This window comes from Lepidochelys kempii, chromosome 14 (assembly GCF_965140285.1).
Source record: "Lepidochelys kempii isolate rLepKem1 chromosome 14, rLepKem1.hap1, whole genome shotgun sequence".
NCBI classification, from domain to species: Eukaryota; Metazoa; Chordata; order Testudines; family Cheloniidae; genus Lepidochelys; species Lepidochelys kempii.
Window position 1 is genome coordinate 41,002,201 of NC_136393.1, and position 19,413 is coordinate 41,021,613.

At 45.9% G+C, this 19,413-nt stretch overlaps 1 protein-coding gene across 1 annotated transcript; it reads left to right on the forward strand.

Annotated features, from left to right (window-relative positions):
• Positions 1 to 395: 395 nt before the first annotated feature.
• On the forward strand, positions 396 to 17,677 carry LOC140904635 (uncharacterized). The gene is given in 5 exon segments (XM_073327038.2): positions 396 to 742; positions 5,049 to 5,180; positions 12,167 to 14,081; positions 14,756 to 15,602; positions 15,604 to 17,677. Coding segments are annotated over 3 exon segments (2,646 nt in total). The 5' UTR covers positions 396 to 742; positions 5,049 to 5,180; positions 12,167 to 12,328; the 3' UTR covers positions 15,650 to 17,677.
• The last annotated feature ends 1,736 nt before the right edge of the window (positions 17,678 to 19,413 follow it).

The window sequence follows — 19,413 nt, forward strand, 5'->3', positions numbered from 1 at the left end:
GGGGGCACTGGGCAGTGAGAGGATCGGGGGGGGGGCTCTGGGCGGGGAGGTGCCGGGCACTGTGCAGTTGCGGGAGGGCTGTGGGGGGCACTGGGCAGTGAGAGGATCGGGGGGGGTCCGGGTGGGTGAGGTATGCTGGACATAGTGGTCTGGGGAAGGGCACTGCGCATAGGGGTTTGTGGGGGTCTCGGGGCGGTGGGGCACTGTGCGTAGGGCTGAAAGGGGTGCTGCCAGGGGGGTGCATGGCGCGGCGTGGGCCCGCCCCCGAGGGGAAGAAGCGCACCTGACCCTTTTGCACCCAACAGCTAACGCCCCCCACGCCCGCGGGCACAAACCCGCGACCTGAGCGGGCCCCGGCCAGGATCCAGTTCTCCCTGCGGCCCCTTCACCCGAGACACCTGCAAAGCCAACCGGGCGCGGGGTCTGTGTCGCAGGGAAACGCGTCCCCAGCAGGAAGTGCCTTGCGTTCACTGCCGCGCGAAGGCTGCTGCCTGCAGGCCGCTCTCGCCCTTGTGTCCCTCGCAAAAGCCTGCAGCTGCCGGGGCTCCAGCGCCCTGGCCGTGCAAGGGAGGGGTTGATACCGAGGAAGCAACATACCCGCTGTTTCCCAACAAGACAGTCTAGTTCAGAGACCCCCCCGCCCCACCCTGCCCAGGACACCCTGACCGAGAAGATAGACCTTCCCTTCCCAAAAGAGCTGGGCCCCCCCCCACATTTCAGGGGGCCACAGCCTAGAGCAAAGGTAAGCGGGTTTTTGCCATCACCTTCCCGGTGGAATGAGGCGTCTTGGGTAAACCTGTCTGCAGAGCGGGGGAGGTTTATGCGAACCTCTGGGACTGAATTCTCTGCAGTCGCTGGTTACACTGCCCCATGGTTAGGGTGTTAATTTAGAATGTGGGAGAGGGATGTTCAGTTCTGTGCTCTGCCTCAGGCTGGGTGAGATGTTGGGGGGAAAACCACTTTGGCCCAGAGCCACGAAGGTTCTTTAGGTTCTTATTTTCCACTGATTTCAATGGATGCTGAAATGTCTTTGTGGACCTGGGCTGGAGGGTACAGTTTTTCAAAGGTGCCTAAGTCCTATTTTTAAAAATGTTGCAGGGCCCCCACTCTGCTCTTGGAAAGAAGTTCCTAAATCCAGAGTGTAGGGAGGCACTTCCCAGTGCTTGGGATTCTCAGCTGCAAACCCTTTCTTGGCCTTCGGTGCCTATGCCATTTTAGCAAGGAAGAGGAAGCATTAAGCCCAGCATTTAGCCCAGTGGTCAGAGCGCTCACCTGGGATATAGAGGAGCCCTCATTCAAGTCCCTTCTCTATCTAATGTATCCTTATTGGAAGCATTACAATTAAAGGAATAAATAAATATAGCGTTTATGCCTTTTCCTCATTTTTAGAGAAAAATATGGTTTCTGTACATTTAGTGCAATTCTAAATCAAGTCTAGGTGTTCAGAGTCTTAATGACAGAAGAATAAAGTGCTAACCTGCATTCTTAGAGAAAATGAATTTTAATGCAATGAGTCCATTTCTAAATAGTCATTTAATAATTTACAAAATCTTAGGGCAGGTCTACACTTAAAACACTGCATTGGCACAGCTGCAGCACTTTAATGTAAAGACTTGCTCTACACTGATGGGAGAGAGCTCTCCTATCCACATAGTTAATCCACTTTTGGGAGAGGCAGTAGCTATGTCAATGAGAGACACTCTCAACTCTCATCAGCTGTGCACGTTAGCCCTGATGTTTCTGAATTTTCTTTCTGTCTTTCTTTCTGTCTTTCTCTGAAATTCTTGAAGATTATCCCTCTCAGATGTTGCCTTATTTTCTCACTAATAATACTCAAAATATAAAAATCTCAGATTATGGAGGGTTTTCTACCCTTTTAATCTGCAGCAATTTCCCCTTTGTTTTGGAGAGAAAGTGTTGCCCTGAGTTACTATCCCAGATGTGGGAAGAGGGGCTGAAGAAGGGGAATAAGCTCCCTGCTAATCAACTTTCCCCCTCATGTCTTAATTCCCCCTCCCTTTATGTACATTAAAATTGACTGATTTCCCCAAATGTAGTAAACATCACAGCTGGAAGCTTCCCCCTATTCAGTCTCTGATGCTCAGGGGACCTAAATATCACCTGAAGTTTCAGGAGAAGGACCATGGTCCACAGCTCCGTTCCTCAGGCACATAAGAATGGTCAGACCAAAGGTCCATCTAGCCCAGTATCCTGTCTTCCAACAGTGGCCAATGCCACTGAACAAAACAGTGAACAGAAGAGGCAATCATCAAGTGATCCAGTCCCTGTCGCCCATTCCCAGCTTCTGGCAAACAGAGGCGAGGGACAGCATCCCTGCCCATCTTAGAATATCAGGGTTGGAAGCGACCTCAGGAGGTCATCTAGTCCAACCCCCTGCTCAAAGCAGGACCAATCCCCAATTTTTGCCCCAGATCCCTCAATGGCCCCCTCAAGGATTGAACTCACAACCCTGGGTTTAGCAGGCCAATGCTCAAACCACTGAGCTATCCTTCCTCCACCAATAGCGATTGATGGACCTATCCTCCATGAATTTATCTAGTTCTTTTTTGAACCCTGTTATAGTCTTGGCCTTCACAACATCCTCTGGCAAGGAGTTCCACAGGTTGACTCTGTGTTGTGTGAAAAATACTGCCTTTTGTTTGTTTTAAACCTGCTGCCTATTAATTTCATTTGGTGATCCCTACTTTTTATGTTATGAGAGGGAGTAAATAACACTTCCTTATTTACTTTCGCCACCCCAGTCATGATTTTATAGACCTCTATCATATCCCCTCTTAGTTGTCTCTTTTCCAAGATGAAAAATCCCAGTCTTATTAATCTCTCCTCATATGGTAGCCAGTCCATACCCCTAATCATTTTTGTTTCCTATTGCTGAACATTTTAAAATTCCAATATATCGTTTTTGAGATGGGGCGACCACATCTGCATGCAGTATTCAAGATGTGGGCGTACCATGGATTTATATTTATATATCTCTCATTATCTGTCACTTTCTTACTAATTCCCAACATTCTGTTCACTTTTTTGACTCTTACTGCATATTGAATGGATGTTTTCAGAGAACTATTCACAATGACTCCAAGATCTCTTTCTTCAGCGGTAACAGCTAATTTAGACCCCATCATTGTGTATGTATAGTTGGGATCATGTTTTCCAATTTGGATTACCTTGCATTTATCAACAATGATATAACAGTGGAGCCATGGACAGGTGGGGTAGAGCACATCTGGTCTGGAGATGGCACTTTCTCAGGAGCCCCTCCCCGGCTGCAGGACAAATCTGAGTGGGTTGGTGTTACTGCCTGGTGCACGAAGTTGCAACACCATTCAGATGTGTTGTGTGTGCTAAAAGTTGTGGTTTCCGCAACAAAGTCGCAGCCTGTGATTTTTTTACCATCTTAACTATTATTTATTTAATTTCCCTTCGGATTCTGAATACTGATCTAAATTCCCCTTTAGTCACCCTTTTTTCCCCTAGTTATTGAATGCCCTCACTTTTGTCTCTAGTTATTGACTATTAATATCAAATCTCCTCAGATTTTGCTGTTTTCCTTGTGATTGTCAGTCTGATTAAAAAAATCTCATACCTTGTACCCTTTCCCACTAATTTTCAAAAGTTTACATAATATCCTCTCAGATTCCCCCACCTCCAACCCATACATAAACCTTTTGAACTGCAGGAATTTGTCTGTATTTTGGAAAGAAACTGTTACTGACGAAGACATACTGATAAGTGTGTTTTTAGGATTTTACTGCTTTAAAACAGGCTCAGGTTTAAAATCATGGAACATGCTTTGTGAGAAATATTCCACAAATTCACCGGATCTCGCTTGTTCTCTTTCCCCTGAGCAGGATTTCCAAGCCTGATGTGGTTTCCTGGTTTGAATGGGGTGAAAACCCATGGGTCAAAAAGGGACCCTGGCAGCTTTGGTCAGCGCTGCTGACCACTGTTAAAAATCCGGTTGGAGGCTCAGCAGGGCTGGCAGGCTCCCTGCCCAGCTCCGCACTGCTCCCGGGAAGCAGCTGGCATGTCCAGCTCCCAGGTGGAGGGGCAGCCAGGGTGGCTCCATGCGTTGCCCTCACCCCTCGCCCGCACACACAGCTCCCATTGGCCAGGTTAGGGCAGGGTTATGTAGCATGACTCACGAGTGCTCAGCTGGAGGCAGCTGTTGAGGGGGCGTGGCGCACACCTCTCCCGCTGCAGCCCTAGTCTCCTGCTCGCGCTCCTGTGGCTGGACTCAAGCTGCGGTGCGTGCCCCCACGCTCTATCTCCCCGTCGCTGGCACCCAGGCGTTCAAGGTATCCCTGTATCTGAGCACTGCAAGGGGCTCTGGGAGGGGAGGAGGACGAGACTGCCCCTCCCAGGACCCTGTGGCCTGCAGGGACTCCTGTGCCGCCTCCCTGGTAGGGGCCCGCATCCTGTTGGTGCTGCGTGTCTCAGCCTCCTCCCAGCTCACCAGTGGGGCCCTTCTGGCCTCGGGCACCTGGCTCCTGCCAGTCCTGGGCCTGGTGCAATGGTCTGGCCCTGCCTGGGTCTGGGGCCTATAATGATTCTACGGGGTGCCCCTTGCCACCCCCACTGTGTTTGTTAACCCCGCTCACTCGCCCTCCGTGGCTGTGGCAGGCCAGGGAGCAAGCTAGAGGCTGGGGATGAGAATTAAGTAAGTGTCAAACCTATTCGTTAAAGCTGTAAAATTTCCAAAATGAACTACAGTATTCAAGCAATTAATGAAGATCCTGTAGTTGCTGGAATGAAAATCAAGTTCACTAGTTCCCAGATGTTCTCTCCTTAACTATTAAGGGCTTTATTTGCTCTAGCCACCACAGTATCTAATATTCTTAACTGAGATTTGCCTTTAGTGTTCAGACCATATAATTAAAAAAACATATTCAAACTTTAAATCCAATCAAGGCTTTGGAAATCTCCCACCATTACTGAAATTGCCACATGTATTTACAAGTGATATTACAAAGTAAAAATCACAGCCAGATTATAAAAGTACACTAATTTAGCATTCATGTGCTTAGATACTACTTTGATGGGTGACACAGACAAAGATACGTAGCTACAGAGTGGAGAAGTCCAGCTCAAAGAACAGAATTATTCAGGCTGAATTATTCAGGATTTGGGTTTCTACATCTAAACTTGAGACAGCAAATGTAAGTAAAATTAATGTTCAAAAAGCTGTTTTTAGTACAGAAAGAGACTTTAATGTACAATCATGCATGATTAAGAAAATATACATGATCTTTAATAGCAACCTGGCTGAAGTACATATTGTGACAGAACTAGGATTTATATGAACTTGCAATATATCAAGCATTTCTAATTTATTTGTGTTCTGCTGATTTGAAAAACCATTGCAATCTACTTCAGAAGTTGTTGTTGCATCCATACTAGAGAGCCAGTTTTTCACACAAAAAGAAAGTGACTGTACTATTTGTATAGGTTCTTCATATTATGAAAAATATTGTCTTACAAGTTCACAAATTTTTTTTTTTTGGTAAGTCATTAGTAATTGATATTTATGAGCTGCTTCTCCTCTCATTTCCACTGGTATAAATACAGAGTTGCTCCATCAAAATCAATGGAGCAGATCCTCAATTGGTGCAAATCAGTGGAGCTCTGGTTTTTGGTGTTTTTGTTTTGTTTTTTGTTTTGAGGTATGCTAGTTTACAGTAGCTGAGGATCTGGCCGAGCAGCATTATAACAATGTAATACCATTGTGACAGGAGAATCAAGCCCTTGAATATGGTCAGCATTGACAGTTAAAAACTCTTCCCCCTTTTTTTTAAGCTATCAAGTACTATGAGGTTGCATATAATTGCAAGGCCTGCTTAGCACAGGTATTCTTGGAGAATATCGTAGGAGGTATATAAAAGGATCAAGACTTCATTAAGATTAGATGCCTAAAGATGAAGTTGGACATTTTGAAAATCCCACCAGGTCAAGGGTATGAATCCAGCTGAGGTTGCAGGCCAGTAAGTAGTCCCATTCGGTTCCATAAGAATATTCAGGTGAACAAGGGTTTGCAGCATTAGGCCCTACGTTCAGTCCCACATTCTTGTTAAACTGGCACTCCCAGCAAAGAGAGAGAAGTGTGAATCAAGAGCAACAAGATATCTCATGGCTGGGAGGCTCCACTCCACAGTTGAGGCACATTGGTTAGGGCCACATGGAGAAGCTTGCACTGCTGTTGCTCCCCGGTCTGTTTGTTAGATCTACCTTTTGTCTAATATGTAGACTATAAGATCTTTGGGGCAGGGACTGTATGTTATAGATGTGTACATTGCTGAGCACAATTGTCTGGTGTAAGTGCTACTGTAATACAAATAAATAATGTTTACAACATTACTTCAGTGTGTTGAGCACTTAAGGTGGAACCATATAGCACTTTTTATAAAAGGTATAACCTAGAAGATATATCATTGGATTTAATCTAATTCTCTGCCCTCTATACAGCTAGGTTTTTTGCACTGGAATGGGTATACAGTGAGATTTGTGACTGATCACCATGTAATAAAAATGTAATTACTCCAATATTTCAGATCAGAGAATAGTATCCTTTTATTTTTTCCAATATAAATTACTTTGTGGTAAAAAGCAGTGAGTAGCAGCTTTGTATCAACTGAGTTGTGGAACAGATGACGTACATCAGTGGTTAATCTTGCTTCTTGATTAGTCTGAGCCCTAAAGCGCCTAAGCTGTGTTTTGCACTAAGGTAGATGTTTAATAGTAATGATAATTAGCTAGCAGAATGCAGTTTGATGTTGCTGAAATCTACCCAGGGCCATTTATAACCAAATTTACAGGTACTATTGTTTTCCTTTATCTGTTTGTACATAAGACCTTTAAAACATGGCTTTTTGTACAAAAAATGGACAGTTTTGTTAATTACTTTGATATTATGTGCATTTTCTCCATAGAATCATAGAATATCAGGGTTGGAAGGGACTTCAGGAGGTCATCTAGTCCAACCCCCTGCTCAAAGCAGGACCAATCCCCAACTAAATCATCCTAGCCAGGGCTTTCTCAAGCCTGACCTTAAAAACTTCTAAGGAAGGAGATTCCACCACCTCCCTAGGTAACACATTCCAGTGCTTCACCATCCTCCTAGTGAAAAAGTTTTTCCTAATATCCAACCTAAACCTCCCCCACTGCAACTTGAGACCATTACTCCTCATTCTGTCATCTGTTACCACTGAGAACAGTCTAGATCCATCCTCTTTGGAACCCCCTTTCAGGTAGTTGAAAGCAGCTATCAAATCCTCCCTCACTCTTCTCTTCTGCAGACTAAACAATCCCAGTTCCCTCAGCCTCTCCTCATAAGTCATGTGTTCCAGTCCCCTAATCATTTTTGTTGCCCTCCGCTGGACGTTTTCCAGTTTTTCCACATCCTTCTTGTAGTGTGGGGCCCAAAATTGGACACAGTACTCCAGATGAGGCCTCACCAATGTCGAATAGAGGGGAACGATCACGTCCCTCGATCTGCTGGCAATGCCCCTACTTATACATCCCAAAATGCCATTGGCCTTCTTGGCAACAAGGGCACCCTGTTGCCTCATATCCAGCTTCTCATCCAGTGTAACCCCTAGGTCCTTTTCCGCAGAACTGCTGCCTAGCCATTCGGTCCCTAGTCTGTAGCGGTGCATGGGATTCTTCCGTCCTAAGTGCAGGACTCTGCACTTGTCCTTGTTGAACCTCATCAGATTTCTTTTGGCCCAATCCTCTAATTTGTCTAGGGCCCTCTGTATCCTATCCCTACCCTCCAGCGTATCTACCTCTCCTCCCAGTTTAGTGTCATCTGCAAACTTGCTGAGGGTGCAACCCACATCATCCTCCAGATCATTAATGAAGATATTGAACAAAACCAGCCCGAGGACCGACCCTTGGGGCACTCCACTTGATAACCGGCTGCCAACTAGACATGGATCCATTGATCACTACCCATTGAGCCCGACAATCTAGCCAGCTTCCTATCCACCTTAGAGTGCATTCATCCAGCCCATACTTCTTTAACTTGGTGGCAAGAATACTGTGGGAGACCGTGTCAAAAGCTTTGCTAAAGTCAAAGAACAACACGTCCACCGCTTTCTCCTCATCCACAGAGCCAGTTATCTCGTCATAGAAGGCAATTAGATTAGTCAGGCATGACTTGCCCTTGGTGAATCCATGCTGACTATTCCTGATCACTTTCCTCTCCTCGAAGTGCTTCAGATTTGATTCCTTGAGGACCTGCTCCATGATTTTTCCAGGGACTGAGGTGAGGCTGACTGGCCTGTATTTCCCAGGATCCTCCTCCTTCCCTTTTTTAAAGATGGGCACTACATTAGCCTTTTTCCAGTCGTCCGGGACCTCACCCTATCATCATGAGTTTTCAAAGATAATGGCCAATGGCTCTGCAATCACATCCGCCAACTCCTTTAGCACCCTTGGATGCAGCGCATCCGGCCCCATGGACTTGTGCTCATCCAGCTTTTCTAAATAGTCCCGAACCACTTCTTTCTCCACAGAGGGCTGGTCACCTCCTCCCCATGCTGTGCTGCCCAGTGCAGTAGTCTGGGAGCTGACCTTGTTCGTGAAGACAGAGACAAAAAACATTGAGTACATTAGCTTTTTCCACATCCTCTGTCATTGGGTTGCCTCCCTCATTCAGTAAGGGGCCCACACTTTCCTTGACTTTCTTCTTGTTGCTAACATACCTGAAGAAACCCTTCTTGTTACTCGTAACATCTCTTGCTAGCTGCAACTCTAGGTGTGATTTGGCCTTCCTGATTTCACTCCTGCATGCCCGAGCAATATTTTTATGCTTCCCTGGTCATTTGTCCAATCTTCCACTTGTAAGCTTCTTTTTTGAATTTAAGATCAGCAAGGATTTCACTGTTAAGCCAAGCTGGTCGCCTGCCATATTTACTATTCTTTCTATACATCGGGATGGTTTGTCCCTGAAACCTCAATAAGGATTCTTTACAATACAGCCAGCTCTCCTGGACTCCTTTCCCCCTCATGTTATTCTCCCAGGGATCCTGCCCATCAGTTCCCTGAGGTTGTCAAAGTCTGCTTTTCTGAAGTCTAGGGTCCATATTCTGCTGCTCTCCTTTCTTCCCTGTGTCAGGATCCTGAACTCGACCACCTCATGGTCACTGCCTCCCAGGTTCCCATCCACTTTTGCTTCCCCTACTAATTCTTCCCGGTTTGTGAGCAGCAGGTCAAGAAGAGCTCTGCCCCTAGTTGGTTCCTCCAGCACTTGCACCAGGAAATTGTCCCCTACATTTTCCAAAAACTTCCTGGATTGCCTGTGCACGGCTGTATTGCTCTCCCAGCAGATATCAGGGTGATTGAAGTCTCCCATGAGAACCAGGGCCTGCGATCTAGTAACTTCCATTAGTTGCCAAAAGAAAGCCTCGTCCACCTCATCCCCCTGGTCCGGTGGTCTATAGCAGACTCCCACCATGACATCACCCTTGTTGCTCACACTTCTAAACTTAATCCAGAGACACTCAGGTTTTTCTGCAGTTTCATACCAGAGCTCTGAGCAGTCATACTGCTCTCTTACATACAATGCAACTCCCCCACGTTTTCTGCCCTGCCAGTCCTTCCTGAGCGGTTTATATCCATCCATAACAGTACTCCAGTCATGTCCCACCAAGTCTCTGTTATTCCAATCACATCATAATTCCTTGACTGTGCCAGGACTTCCAGTTCTCCCTGCTTGTTTCCCAGGCTTCTTGCATTTGTGTATAGGCACTTGAGATAACTCACTGATCGTCCCTCTTTCTCAGTATGAGGCAGGAGCCCTCCCCTCTCATGCTCTCCTGCTCTTGCTTCTTCCCGGTATCCCACTTCCCCACTTACCTCAGGGCTTTGGTCTCCTTCCCCTGGTGAACCTAGTTTAAAGGCCTCCTCACTAGGTTAGCCAGCCTGCTTGCGAAGATGCTCTTCCCTCTCTTCATTAGGTGGAGCCCGTCTCTGCCTAGCACTCCTCCTTCTTGGAACACCGTCCCATGGTCAAAGAATCCAAAGCCTTCTCTCCGACACCACCTGCGTAGCCATTCGTTGACTTCCACGATTCGACGGTCTCTACCTGGGCCTTTTCCTTCCATGGGGAGGATGGACGAGAACACCACTTGTGCCTCAAACTCCTTTATCCTTCTTCCCAGAGCCACGTAGTCTACAGTGATCCGCTCAAGGTCATTCTTGGCAGTATCATTGGTGCCCACGTGGAGAAGCAGGAAGGGGTAGCGATCCGAGGTCTTGATGAGTCTTGGCAGTCTCTCTGTCACATTGTGAATCCTAGCTCCTGGCAAGCAGCAGACTTCTCAGTTTTCCGCGGTCGGGGCGGCAGATAGATGACTCAGTCCCCCTGAGGAGAGAGTCCCCGACCACCATCCTCCGCCTTCTTCTCTTGGGAGTGGTGGTCATGGAACCCCCATCCCTAGGACAGTACATCTCATGCCTTCCAATCGGTGGAGTCTCCTTCTGTTCCCTTCTCTCAGATGTATCATCTAGTCCACTCTCCACATTAGTACCTGTGGAGAGAACATGAAAACGGTTGCTTACCTGTGTCTGCGTTGCTGATACATGGACGCTCCCCTTTCTTCTTCTGGAGGTCACATGCTGCCAAATTGCTTCCCCATCCTCCTGTCCCTGCTGCGCAGCCTGCTCTGAATCTTCAGAACATTGTGCCCGTAGAAGCATATCCTGACGTCTGTCCAGGAAATCTTCAGTTTCTCTTATGCAACGCAGGGTCAATCCTTGTTTCTCCAGACCCGGAACCTTCTCTTCCAATATGGAGACCAGCTTGCACTTTGTACAGACAAAGTCGCTTCTGTCCTGTGGAAGAAAGACAGACAAACATGGGACATCCAGTGCAGGTCACAACAGCTGAACAGTCCCCATCCATACTACCTTCCTTCTATGAGCTTCCTCAGGAGTTGTCGTTACTACTCAGAGAAGCCGGCAAGATGTAAGCCGCAGTGGGCTCTCCCAAGGCGAACTCCTCTGTTAGCCTCTCTGCTGTTCGCTGCTCAGCTGGTTCGCAGCTGACTGGCTTTTTATAACAGTCAGGTCCACTCAAGGTTCACCTGGAACATAGCACTCCAAATTCACACCTTTCAAACAACCAATCAAGCACAAGGTCAGACTGTCAAACTGTCCCCACAACAGACATTCAGATACTCACCAACACAGCCTCCCTAATGCAGCCCTTAGTGTACCTTCTCTCAGGCAGATCCCAGGCAAACTCCCTCTGTTAGCCTCTCTGCTGTTCGCTGCTCCAGTTACATTGTTTCCTCTTTTGTACGACATTTAGCAATAAACACTCTTCTGGTAGAGTAATAAATAAAATAAATTAAGGGCTGCCCTCATGCCAGATTGTGCAAGTAAACCACCGTTTTTGGTATGGTTACAAGTCTCAAGGTCACTTGGCACCCATAAAAATAGCACTGCCCATCACCAATAGGGTGGTATTTTGAGATGATGTGACAATGTAAACATCAGGACATGATGAGGACCATTGAAAATTCTCATCTTACAACTATACGGCAGTTTGATATTTTTTAAACTATGCCCTGCTCTCTTCTGGATGGGTTTTTTATTGTCTTAAAGATTAAAACAAAATTCTGAATATATTATCTTAATACAGTTGACTTAATATATCAACATGTTACTTCCTTGTTTTGTTAATCTGGAGAGTCGCTGGTATCAAATGTAAATTATATTTTTATCTTATAGCTGTCACATCATTTTGCCATGGCTTAATAAAACTGCACTAACCGTGAAAATTGTAAGCATGTGGTTTTGTCTTTGATGTGCTAGCTGCATCAGTTCCTGCTGTTCCCGGGGGGGTGCTAATTGAACTGCTGCAAATATAGAGAGTTCCTTGCAGAATTAGATGTTACACAAGCTGGTCAAAACATCTATGTTAACTTTAGCTCCACTGAAAACAGAAAAATATAATATAATACAATATAATATGCCCAATTTTACGGGGACCTGTGCAGTCAGAAGTATTGACCGGAGACTAAAAGTCCGGTTACCATAATTTTCTCTAGTTTTCTAGCGTTCTGTAACTAATAAAACCTGAAATTAGCATAATATGTCTGTCAAAAATATATTTGATTGAATCTTTGAATAACTTTTTCAGTGCACAGCCACAGGCAGTGGGGAGCAACTGGCCTTTAAAGAGTTAAGAGCCTAGCCAGCAGGCATCAACAGTCATCTACCTAGTTAGTGTTGCCACATCCACAGTGGACACTGTTTTATCTATCGGCTAAACTGTGCTGCAGTCAGACCAGGGCGAGGTGAAATGGCAGAACCTGAAAAGCAAAAGATTCAAAGGTTGTCCAGTACAATCGATAAATTCTTTTTAAAGGCTGATACCTCCGAAGAACAACACATATGCATGGCTGAATTGCTTTTAACATACCATGGAGTTAAACACCACCACAGCTACCATTCTCAAGACTGTGGAAATAAACTGTACCCTTCCATTTTCACTGATTCCAAGATCGCCTCCAAAATTCACTGTGGAAGGAGAAAAGCGGAGGCTTTGATTGAGACTGTATTAGCCCCCCATTCATTGAAACTGGCTGTGCAAGACATTGGATCAACATCGTTCTCAATAGTGACAGGTGCTTCTAATAAAGGGAACACAAAATTATTCCCAGTTGCTGTCCGCTACTTTAATAAGGATAAGGGAAGCTGCACATGTATCATAGACTTTTTTGAGGATGCAGATGAGACATCAGAGGCAATTGCAAACAACTTACAAAGTTGTCTTCAAAATGCCAGTCTGATACATAATAAAATAGTGGCATATGGAGCAGACAACGTAGCTGTCAATTTTGGAAAACACAAGTCTGTTTTGGTGCACCTAAAACGAATGTTGGATTTACCAAACCTTGTACCAGGGTACTGCAGTGCTCACATAGTGCACAATACAGTGAAACATGGCTTGAAAATGCTCTCTTATGATGTAGAGAACTTGGTCATCAAGGTTTTCAGTGAATTCTCGTCCTGTGCAAAGAATATTAGTGAACTTAAAGAGTTCCTTGACTTCATGGAGAGAGAATATTCAGAAATCTTATGCCATGTACCTACACATTTTTTGACCCTTTTCACTGCCGTCGACAGGTTACTGAAGAATTGGCCTGCACTCAAGTCTTACTTTGTGAGCAAAGGAGAGGAAACAGTGAGCTGCGCAATATGGGCCTTTCTTTCTGAGCAGGAGGTCGCAGTATCCGATGATGACATTATTACGCTTCCCGAGCTGTACATCTACTTCGTGCACAACATTATGAGCCATTTTAACAACACCATAAAGGTTCTTGAAAGTGATTACATTCAGGTAACTGAACTGTATGCTATATTCAGCAAGCTGAGAAGAGAGATTCAGATTCGACAAGAGCAAGGCTTCTATGGATACAAGGTGACACAGTTCTTGAAGAAACTGCCGCCTAACGAGCAGAATAAATTTGTTGGAGATGCCCAACGGGTTTACACACGCATGCTACAGTACCTGGAAAAGTGGTTTGATTTCAGCGAAAACTCTTTCTATATGTTGTGTGCGCCACTCAATCTGGACGGACCTCTTGAACTAGACAAACTGTGTGCTTTGACTACAAACTTGGACATTCAAGTGGACGGAGATGAACTATTTACAGAAATGTGTACATTGAATGATGTGCTACCAACCCTAAAGAGTTTGACAAATGATCCTGAATTGACATTGTGTCAGGAGCAACAAGAGCGCCATCATCGAATCAATGTCTCTGAGGTATGGGTAGAATTCTTTAAGCACTGGGAGGCCCCAAACTTACTTAAAATTGTGCAGCATGTGCTTGCTATACCACCCAGCAACGCATTTGTGGAACGCGTTTTCAGTGTTATGAAGAACTTGTGGACTGATGAAAGGAATCGGCTCCAAGTGGACCTGGTGAAAGCTGAGCTATTCATGCACTTCAACTACAAAATGACATGTGCCGAGTTTGCTGGATTTTTGAAGACAGAAGCGGCTAAAGAGCTTGTGGTGGCAGCAAGAAAAGAACAGAAGTATAAATGTGAGTAGTTTTAATGGCCACTCTCATTAAAACTGTTTTTGTTTAATTTTGTTTGCATCTTCTTTACACTTCAGAAGGAGTTAAGAGTTTTTTAATTTTACAGTAGCGTTTAAAATCTCTCCCTGGTGAGGTGAAGGGTATTTGAATCACACGTTCCATCTCCCACATTCAAACTGTGGCGGCTCCTGTCTTCTCCTGGTGCCTGCTTGCGCCTTGCAGTGAAAATGAGCAAGTGTGGGGGAGAGCGAGCGACAGAGGGAGGGGGGATGGAGTAAGCAGGGGTGGGGCCTTAGGGAAAGGGTAGGGCATGAGGGCGGGGCCTCAGGGCAGGGGGTGGGGCAAGGGTGTTGGGTTTTCCGCAATTAGAAAGTTGGCAACCCTACTTCTAAAGTCCCCCAGGGTCTGCTTCATCTTAGCCAGGTCAGAGTTGTTCCTAGAACTCTAGACACTTGGCAGTAGCTCCCTCTCCCCTGACCTCCCTGCCTCTGATTGTTCAGATGGGATATGGTGTCCAGATTTGTCCCCTTCTCTCTCTCCCTTGGGAAAGGGTTTGGGGAGGATTCTGTTCGTGATTTTTCAGTTTCTCCAATGCTATTTGGGTTTGTTTCTCTCCTTTCCCCCTCCAGTGCAGGGAATGACTCATGTTTGGACTCTCTCTCTCTGTGTCCCAGCAGATGAGGGGATGATTGAGAATGTGGAAGAGAATCCTCAGCAGGAAGATCCTGAGCAAGTTGAAACTCATGTTACATTATTAGAAAGATCTGAAGCGATTGTGTCCTGGAGTCCAGAGCATGGAAAAGCTAGTGAGTATCAGCACCAGCCAGAGAGACAGCAGGGAACTCAGTCAGGGAAGAACGTGGGTAAATCCATTCAATGTGAAGGTGGTTTGAAAAATCTTAGTAAAAACATGATGCACCAGGGACTCTCCAAAGGGGAGGGAAAAAACACATGCACCGAGTGTGGGAAAAGCTTCAGTCGGAGTTTACACCTTATTATACATCGCAGAACCCACACAGGACAAAGACCTCTTAAATGTCTTCAGTGTGGGAAAAGCTTTATTGACAACCCAACCCTGAAAGTGCATCAGAGAATCCACATGGGAGAAAAACCCTATAAGTGCCCTGACTGTGGGAAAAGCTTCAGTGAGAGACCACACCTTATTGGCCACCAGAAAATCCACACAGAAGCAAAAACTTTCATATGCTCTCAATGTGGGGAAACCCTCTGTAACTGGTCAACCTTTCTTAGACATGAGAGAATCCACACCGGAGAGAGATCTAAACCTTATAACTGCCTCGAGTGTGGGGAGAACTTCCGTGATAGGTCGGGTCTTAGTAGGCATCAGAGAATTCACACAGGAGAGAAACCCTATAACTGCCTGGACTGTGGAGAAAGCTTCAGTCGGCGCTCAAACCTTACCAGGCACCAAAAAGTTCACACTGGGGAGAGACCCTATAAGTGCCTCAAGTGTGGGAAAAGCTTCAGTCGGAGATCAACCCGCAGTAGACATCTGAGAACCCATTGGGGAGAAAGTGAATAAATGCCCTGACGGGGGCTGGCTGAAGTGAATTATACTGAAGCAGTTGCACCACTACAGCTAAAGTTGAGACTAGCTTCCTTTTTAACTGCCAGTTTTTCTGTGTGCTCTAAAATCCACATGTGGACTTGGATTGTCTTGAAAATTGCTGTGCCTCATCTGGGCTGGGGGCAGAGCTAGCGATGGGAGGTTGTAGTCTTTTGGTCTAGGGATTCCTCAGATACAGCTCCCCCAATAAGGAGCTGCTTTTACTATTCAGATAGTTCTGAAACCCTATGCAAATTTAACTCCCACGAAAAGCAGGAAATATAACATTAGAGAACATGCTACCCCCACAACATAACCTTAACTCTGCCCTCTTTGAGTGAAGTCCCAACGTACCGATAACACACATTAGCCCTCTACCTTTACAGATGCTACAGAACACTTAAGGAATCGAGCACCGATGAGCAGTGTAGGACAAAGTCTGCCACCTTCTCTTGATAGGAAAGACTCTGGTGTAGGTCAGGCCTAGTGAGCAGCTGCCACTTACACTCAGAAACCAAGCCTACTCCACACAAACCACCCCAGAATTGCAAAGTGTTCCCATGCCTTCACCCCTGCACTGAGGATTCCTTGAGACATGGCTTTCACTGACCCCGCAGTAAGCCCTGGAGATCCCATGACATATGCCACCAGATTGCTGACAGTCTCCATGGCTATACTCCCTTGTGCATTTCTACTGACACAGCCTACAGAATTCAGCACTGCAGTGAACCATAACTGATCCTTTTAAAGTACACCTGCACCTCTTCTCATATCACAGTGACAGCTCTGCCAGCCTGCTCCAGCTAATCTCTTCACTATTCAACACAGCTATGCCTCACACACACAGTGAAGGGAGAGGAGTGCATGCAGATGAATTCTAGGATTCAAATCTGTGGAATACAACACAAGCAATGGTACATTTTCTTAGTCCTTCATATCTAATTATTATGGCAACACAGTTACTGAACCATTCTCACTGGCTATTGCCAGCTCTAAGGGGGCAGAGTTAAGGTTGCATTGTGGGAATGACATTTACCTTAATTTCTTAGTTTTTAGAGGTGTAAGTTTAGCTACTCTCCACATTGTGGAAGGGCACAAGGCAGTGCTGGGCAACCTTAGCTCTGCATTAACTAAAGTTTTGGACAGTTAATATATTTGCTGATTCCACAAATGACATCACCGTTTGACTTTTCAGTGTCTGGTGTTAGGAGACAGTAGCCATCTCCCATCTGCTCAGCCCTCCTCTGGCTCTGCCTGGTTTAGCAAAGAAGCCCTGATCAGCCCCTCCGCTCTGCTGCCATCCATCTCTGTCTCAGCTGGAATCTTCTATCTCATCTTACCTGGTTCCCCAGCCAGTGTCCTGTGGACTGGGTATCTGAGGAACCTTTCATACCCTTTATTCATAAAGACGCCCAGGGACCTGAGGTGATCCAGTATGAAGGGACCAGGAGAGATGGGTGATGGGCAGGAAAGAGCCTGTGTTTGAGCACAGGGGGATGGGAACCAAGGGATTGAGTGTGTGAATCAGTGAGTGATGGTGAGAGCGCTGAGACGGGAGAACTTGCTGCACTAGCTGAGCACAGCTTGTCATTACAAAGAGGAGCTGTAGCCATAGCCAACACCCAGAGAAGAAGCTAAGACAGTATTTGCCCAGCCACAGATGGCTCACAATTACAGTCTGAAGGATCTGGCAGCCCTGTAGCTGCCAACGACTTGGAGAGAGATGGGCATTCAGCTCAGGGAGTTCAGTCATAGCCCTAAAGCGCTCTCTCAGGGTTGCAACATTTGGTTAAGACCCCATCAGAGTGCAGTGAACTCAAGGGGAAATTAACGAATTGCCGGTGGTTCTGCCTAATGAAGAAATTTCAAGAGCAATTAGAGAGCAGTTCCAAAGTAATCCTCTGCATTTGGGGGCAGCAGCATGGTGTCCTGGTGGGTCTGCGTGTGTGTGTGTGTGTGTGAAAAACAGGATCTGGATTATATAAATTGAGGGGGAGATAATTTTGACATTTAAATAAAACAGTTATTGTCCCATTTCTTTTCAGTCCCTCATTATAGGAAACGATCACCAGCGACAGTTAATTTCTTTTCATTGGAATCAGCCCGATTAACCTTCTAAGGATGCGTATAAATGATGTGCACATGACTGGTGATGCCTTTCTCCAAATAGAGGGTAGGGCTTAGTGAGGCTTAGTGAGGCTTTTGTGTGATAACAAGCTGGTCACAGGGAATTCAGTGAATGGAGTTATTCTTTGATGCACAGGGCCTGTTTTGGGTGACATTTTGCCCCCTCTACTCTGGGTAGTCCCTCTCCCAGAACCATCTTCCGGCCATTTCTTTTATTTCTCTTTATGCTTCATTCTGGTGAAGAAAACCTGCAGATACAGACACATCTGGAATCTGCTTCTTCAGTTCCAAACCCATCTGTGAGAGGAGCCGGGATTGCTCATTCCAGCCATGCAGCCCTTGGGATTCACACCCAGATTTCTCACCTCCTACCTACCTCCTCTCTGCCCTTCTTCCCACATCCTGCCAGAGCTTCCCCTGCTGTCTCAGACCCCTCCCATCCAATGCTTTCCAGCCCCCTAGGGATAAAATGATTCACCGCAATCCCCACCTTGGTCTCCTATTGCCGTGGCTGCTGCTACCACGTATCCTCTGAATTCCCACCTTTGCCTTGCTGTCCCCCAGGTCTGACCCCAAAATACCACAGCTGGGACCTTCCTCTTTGAAAATCCCCTGCTTCTGTCTTCTAAGATTAAGTTCCAGGGCCTGGTCCCGCTGTGACAGGTTGCCCCACTTAGAATGCCACCTGAGGTGCTGAGATACCACAAAGCCTGCCTGTTATGTCAGCCTGGGCAGCTTTTTTACTTGTCTTGCTGAACCAGGCTATTGAGCCTCCTCCAGAACACATGCAGGCAGGGCCACACCCAACTGCAGAACGAACAGACGCTGAGATCAGTTCTGGGAAGGCTCAGCTTAAGGGACTTGCCCCAGCACTCAGGTGTCCACCTCCCTTGGAGTGCAGACCCAAAGGTATATTATGAAATCCGCCTCCTCCCTCAATGTGGAAGAAAGTATGCATAGCCCTTACCCCCCACGCTCTCCCAATTGTGAATTGTACAAAGGGGGTTATATTATAAACAAAACAAAAAATAAGTTTATTAACTATAAAAAGTGAGTTTTAAATGAATATAAGAGATAACAGACAGAACAAAGCCGATTACTGAGCAAATAAAACAAAATACAGAAGCTAAGCTCAATATACTTAAGAAACAGGTTACAAAATGTAGTTTCTTACCCTAAACGTTATTTTAGGCAGGTTACAAAATTTCCGTGGTTTAGCATTCCAGTTATATTTCTTTTCAGATTGGACCCCTGTCTCAGTCTGGACCACCTCCTTGCCTTCCCTTCCTGTCTTTAACAGGTGTCTTTAACAGTCTTTCTTCTTGGGCAGATAGGCCATGGAGAGGAGTCCCGTTTGCTTTTCTCCCCACCCTTAAATAAGATTTACACAAGGTGGGAATCCTTTGTTTCCCAAACTTGACCCTCCTTCTCTTTTAGTGGAAAGTTACAAGCAGTACGTTTAGTATAAGGTGACAAGACCACCCGACCTAGTAGTGTCACAGTTATGTCCCAAGACACCTCCCAGGAGGGAGAGAGATTAGTATCTTCATGGTCTTAATGTTCCTTCCAAATGACCAATCAAATCCATTAATGGGCAGCAGGTTTAAAACAAATAAAAGGAAGTTCTTCTTCACACAGTGC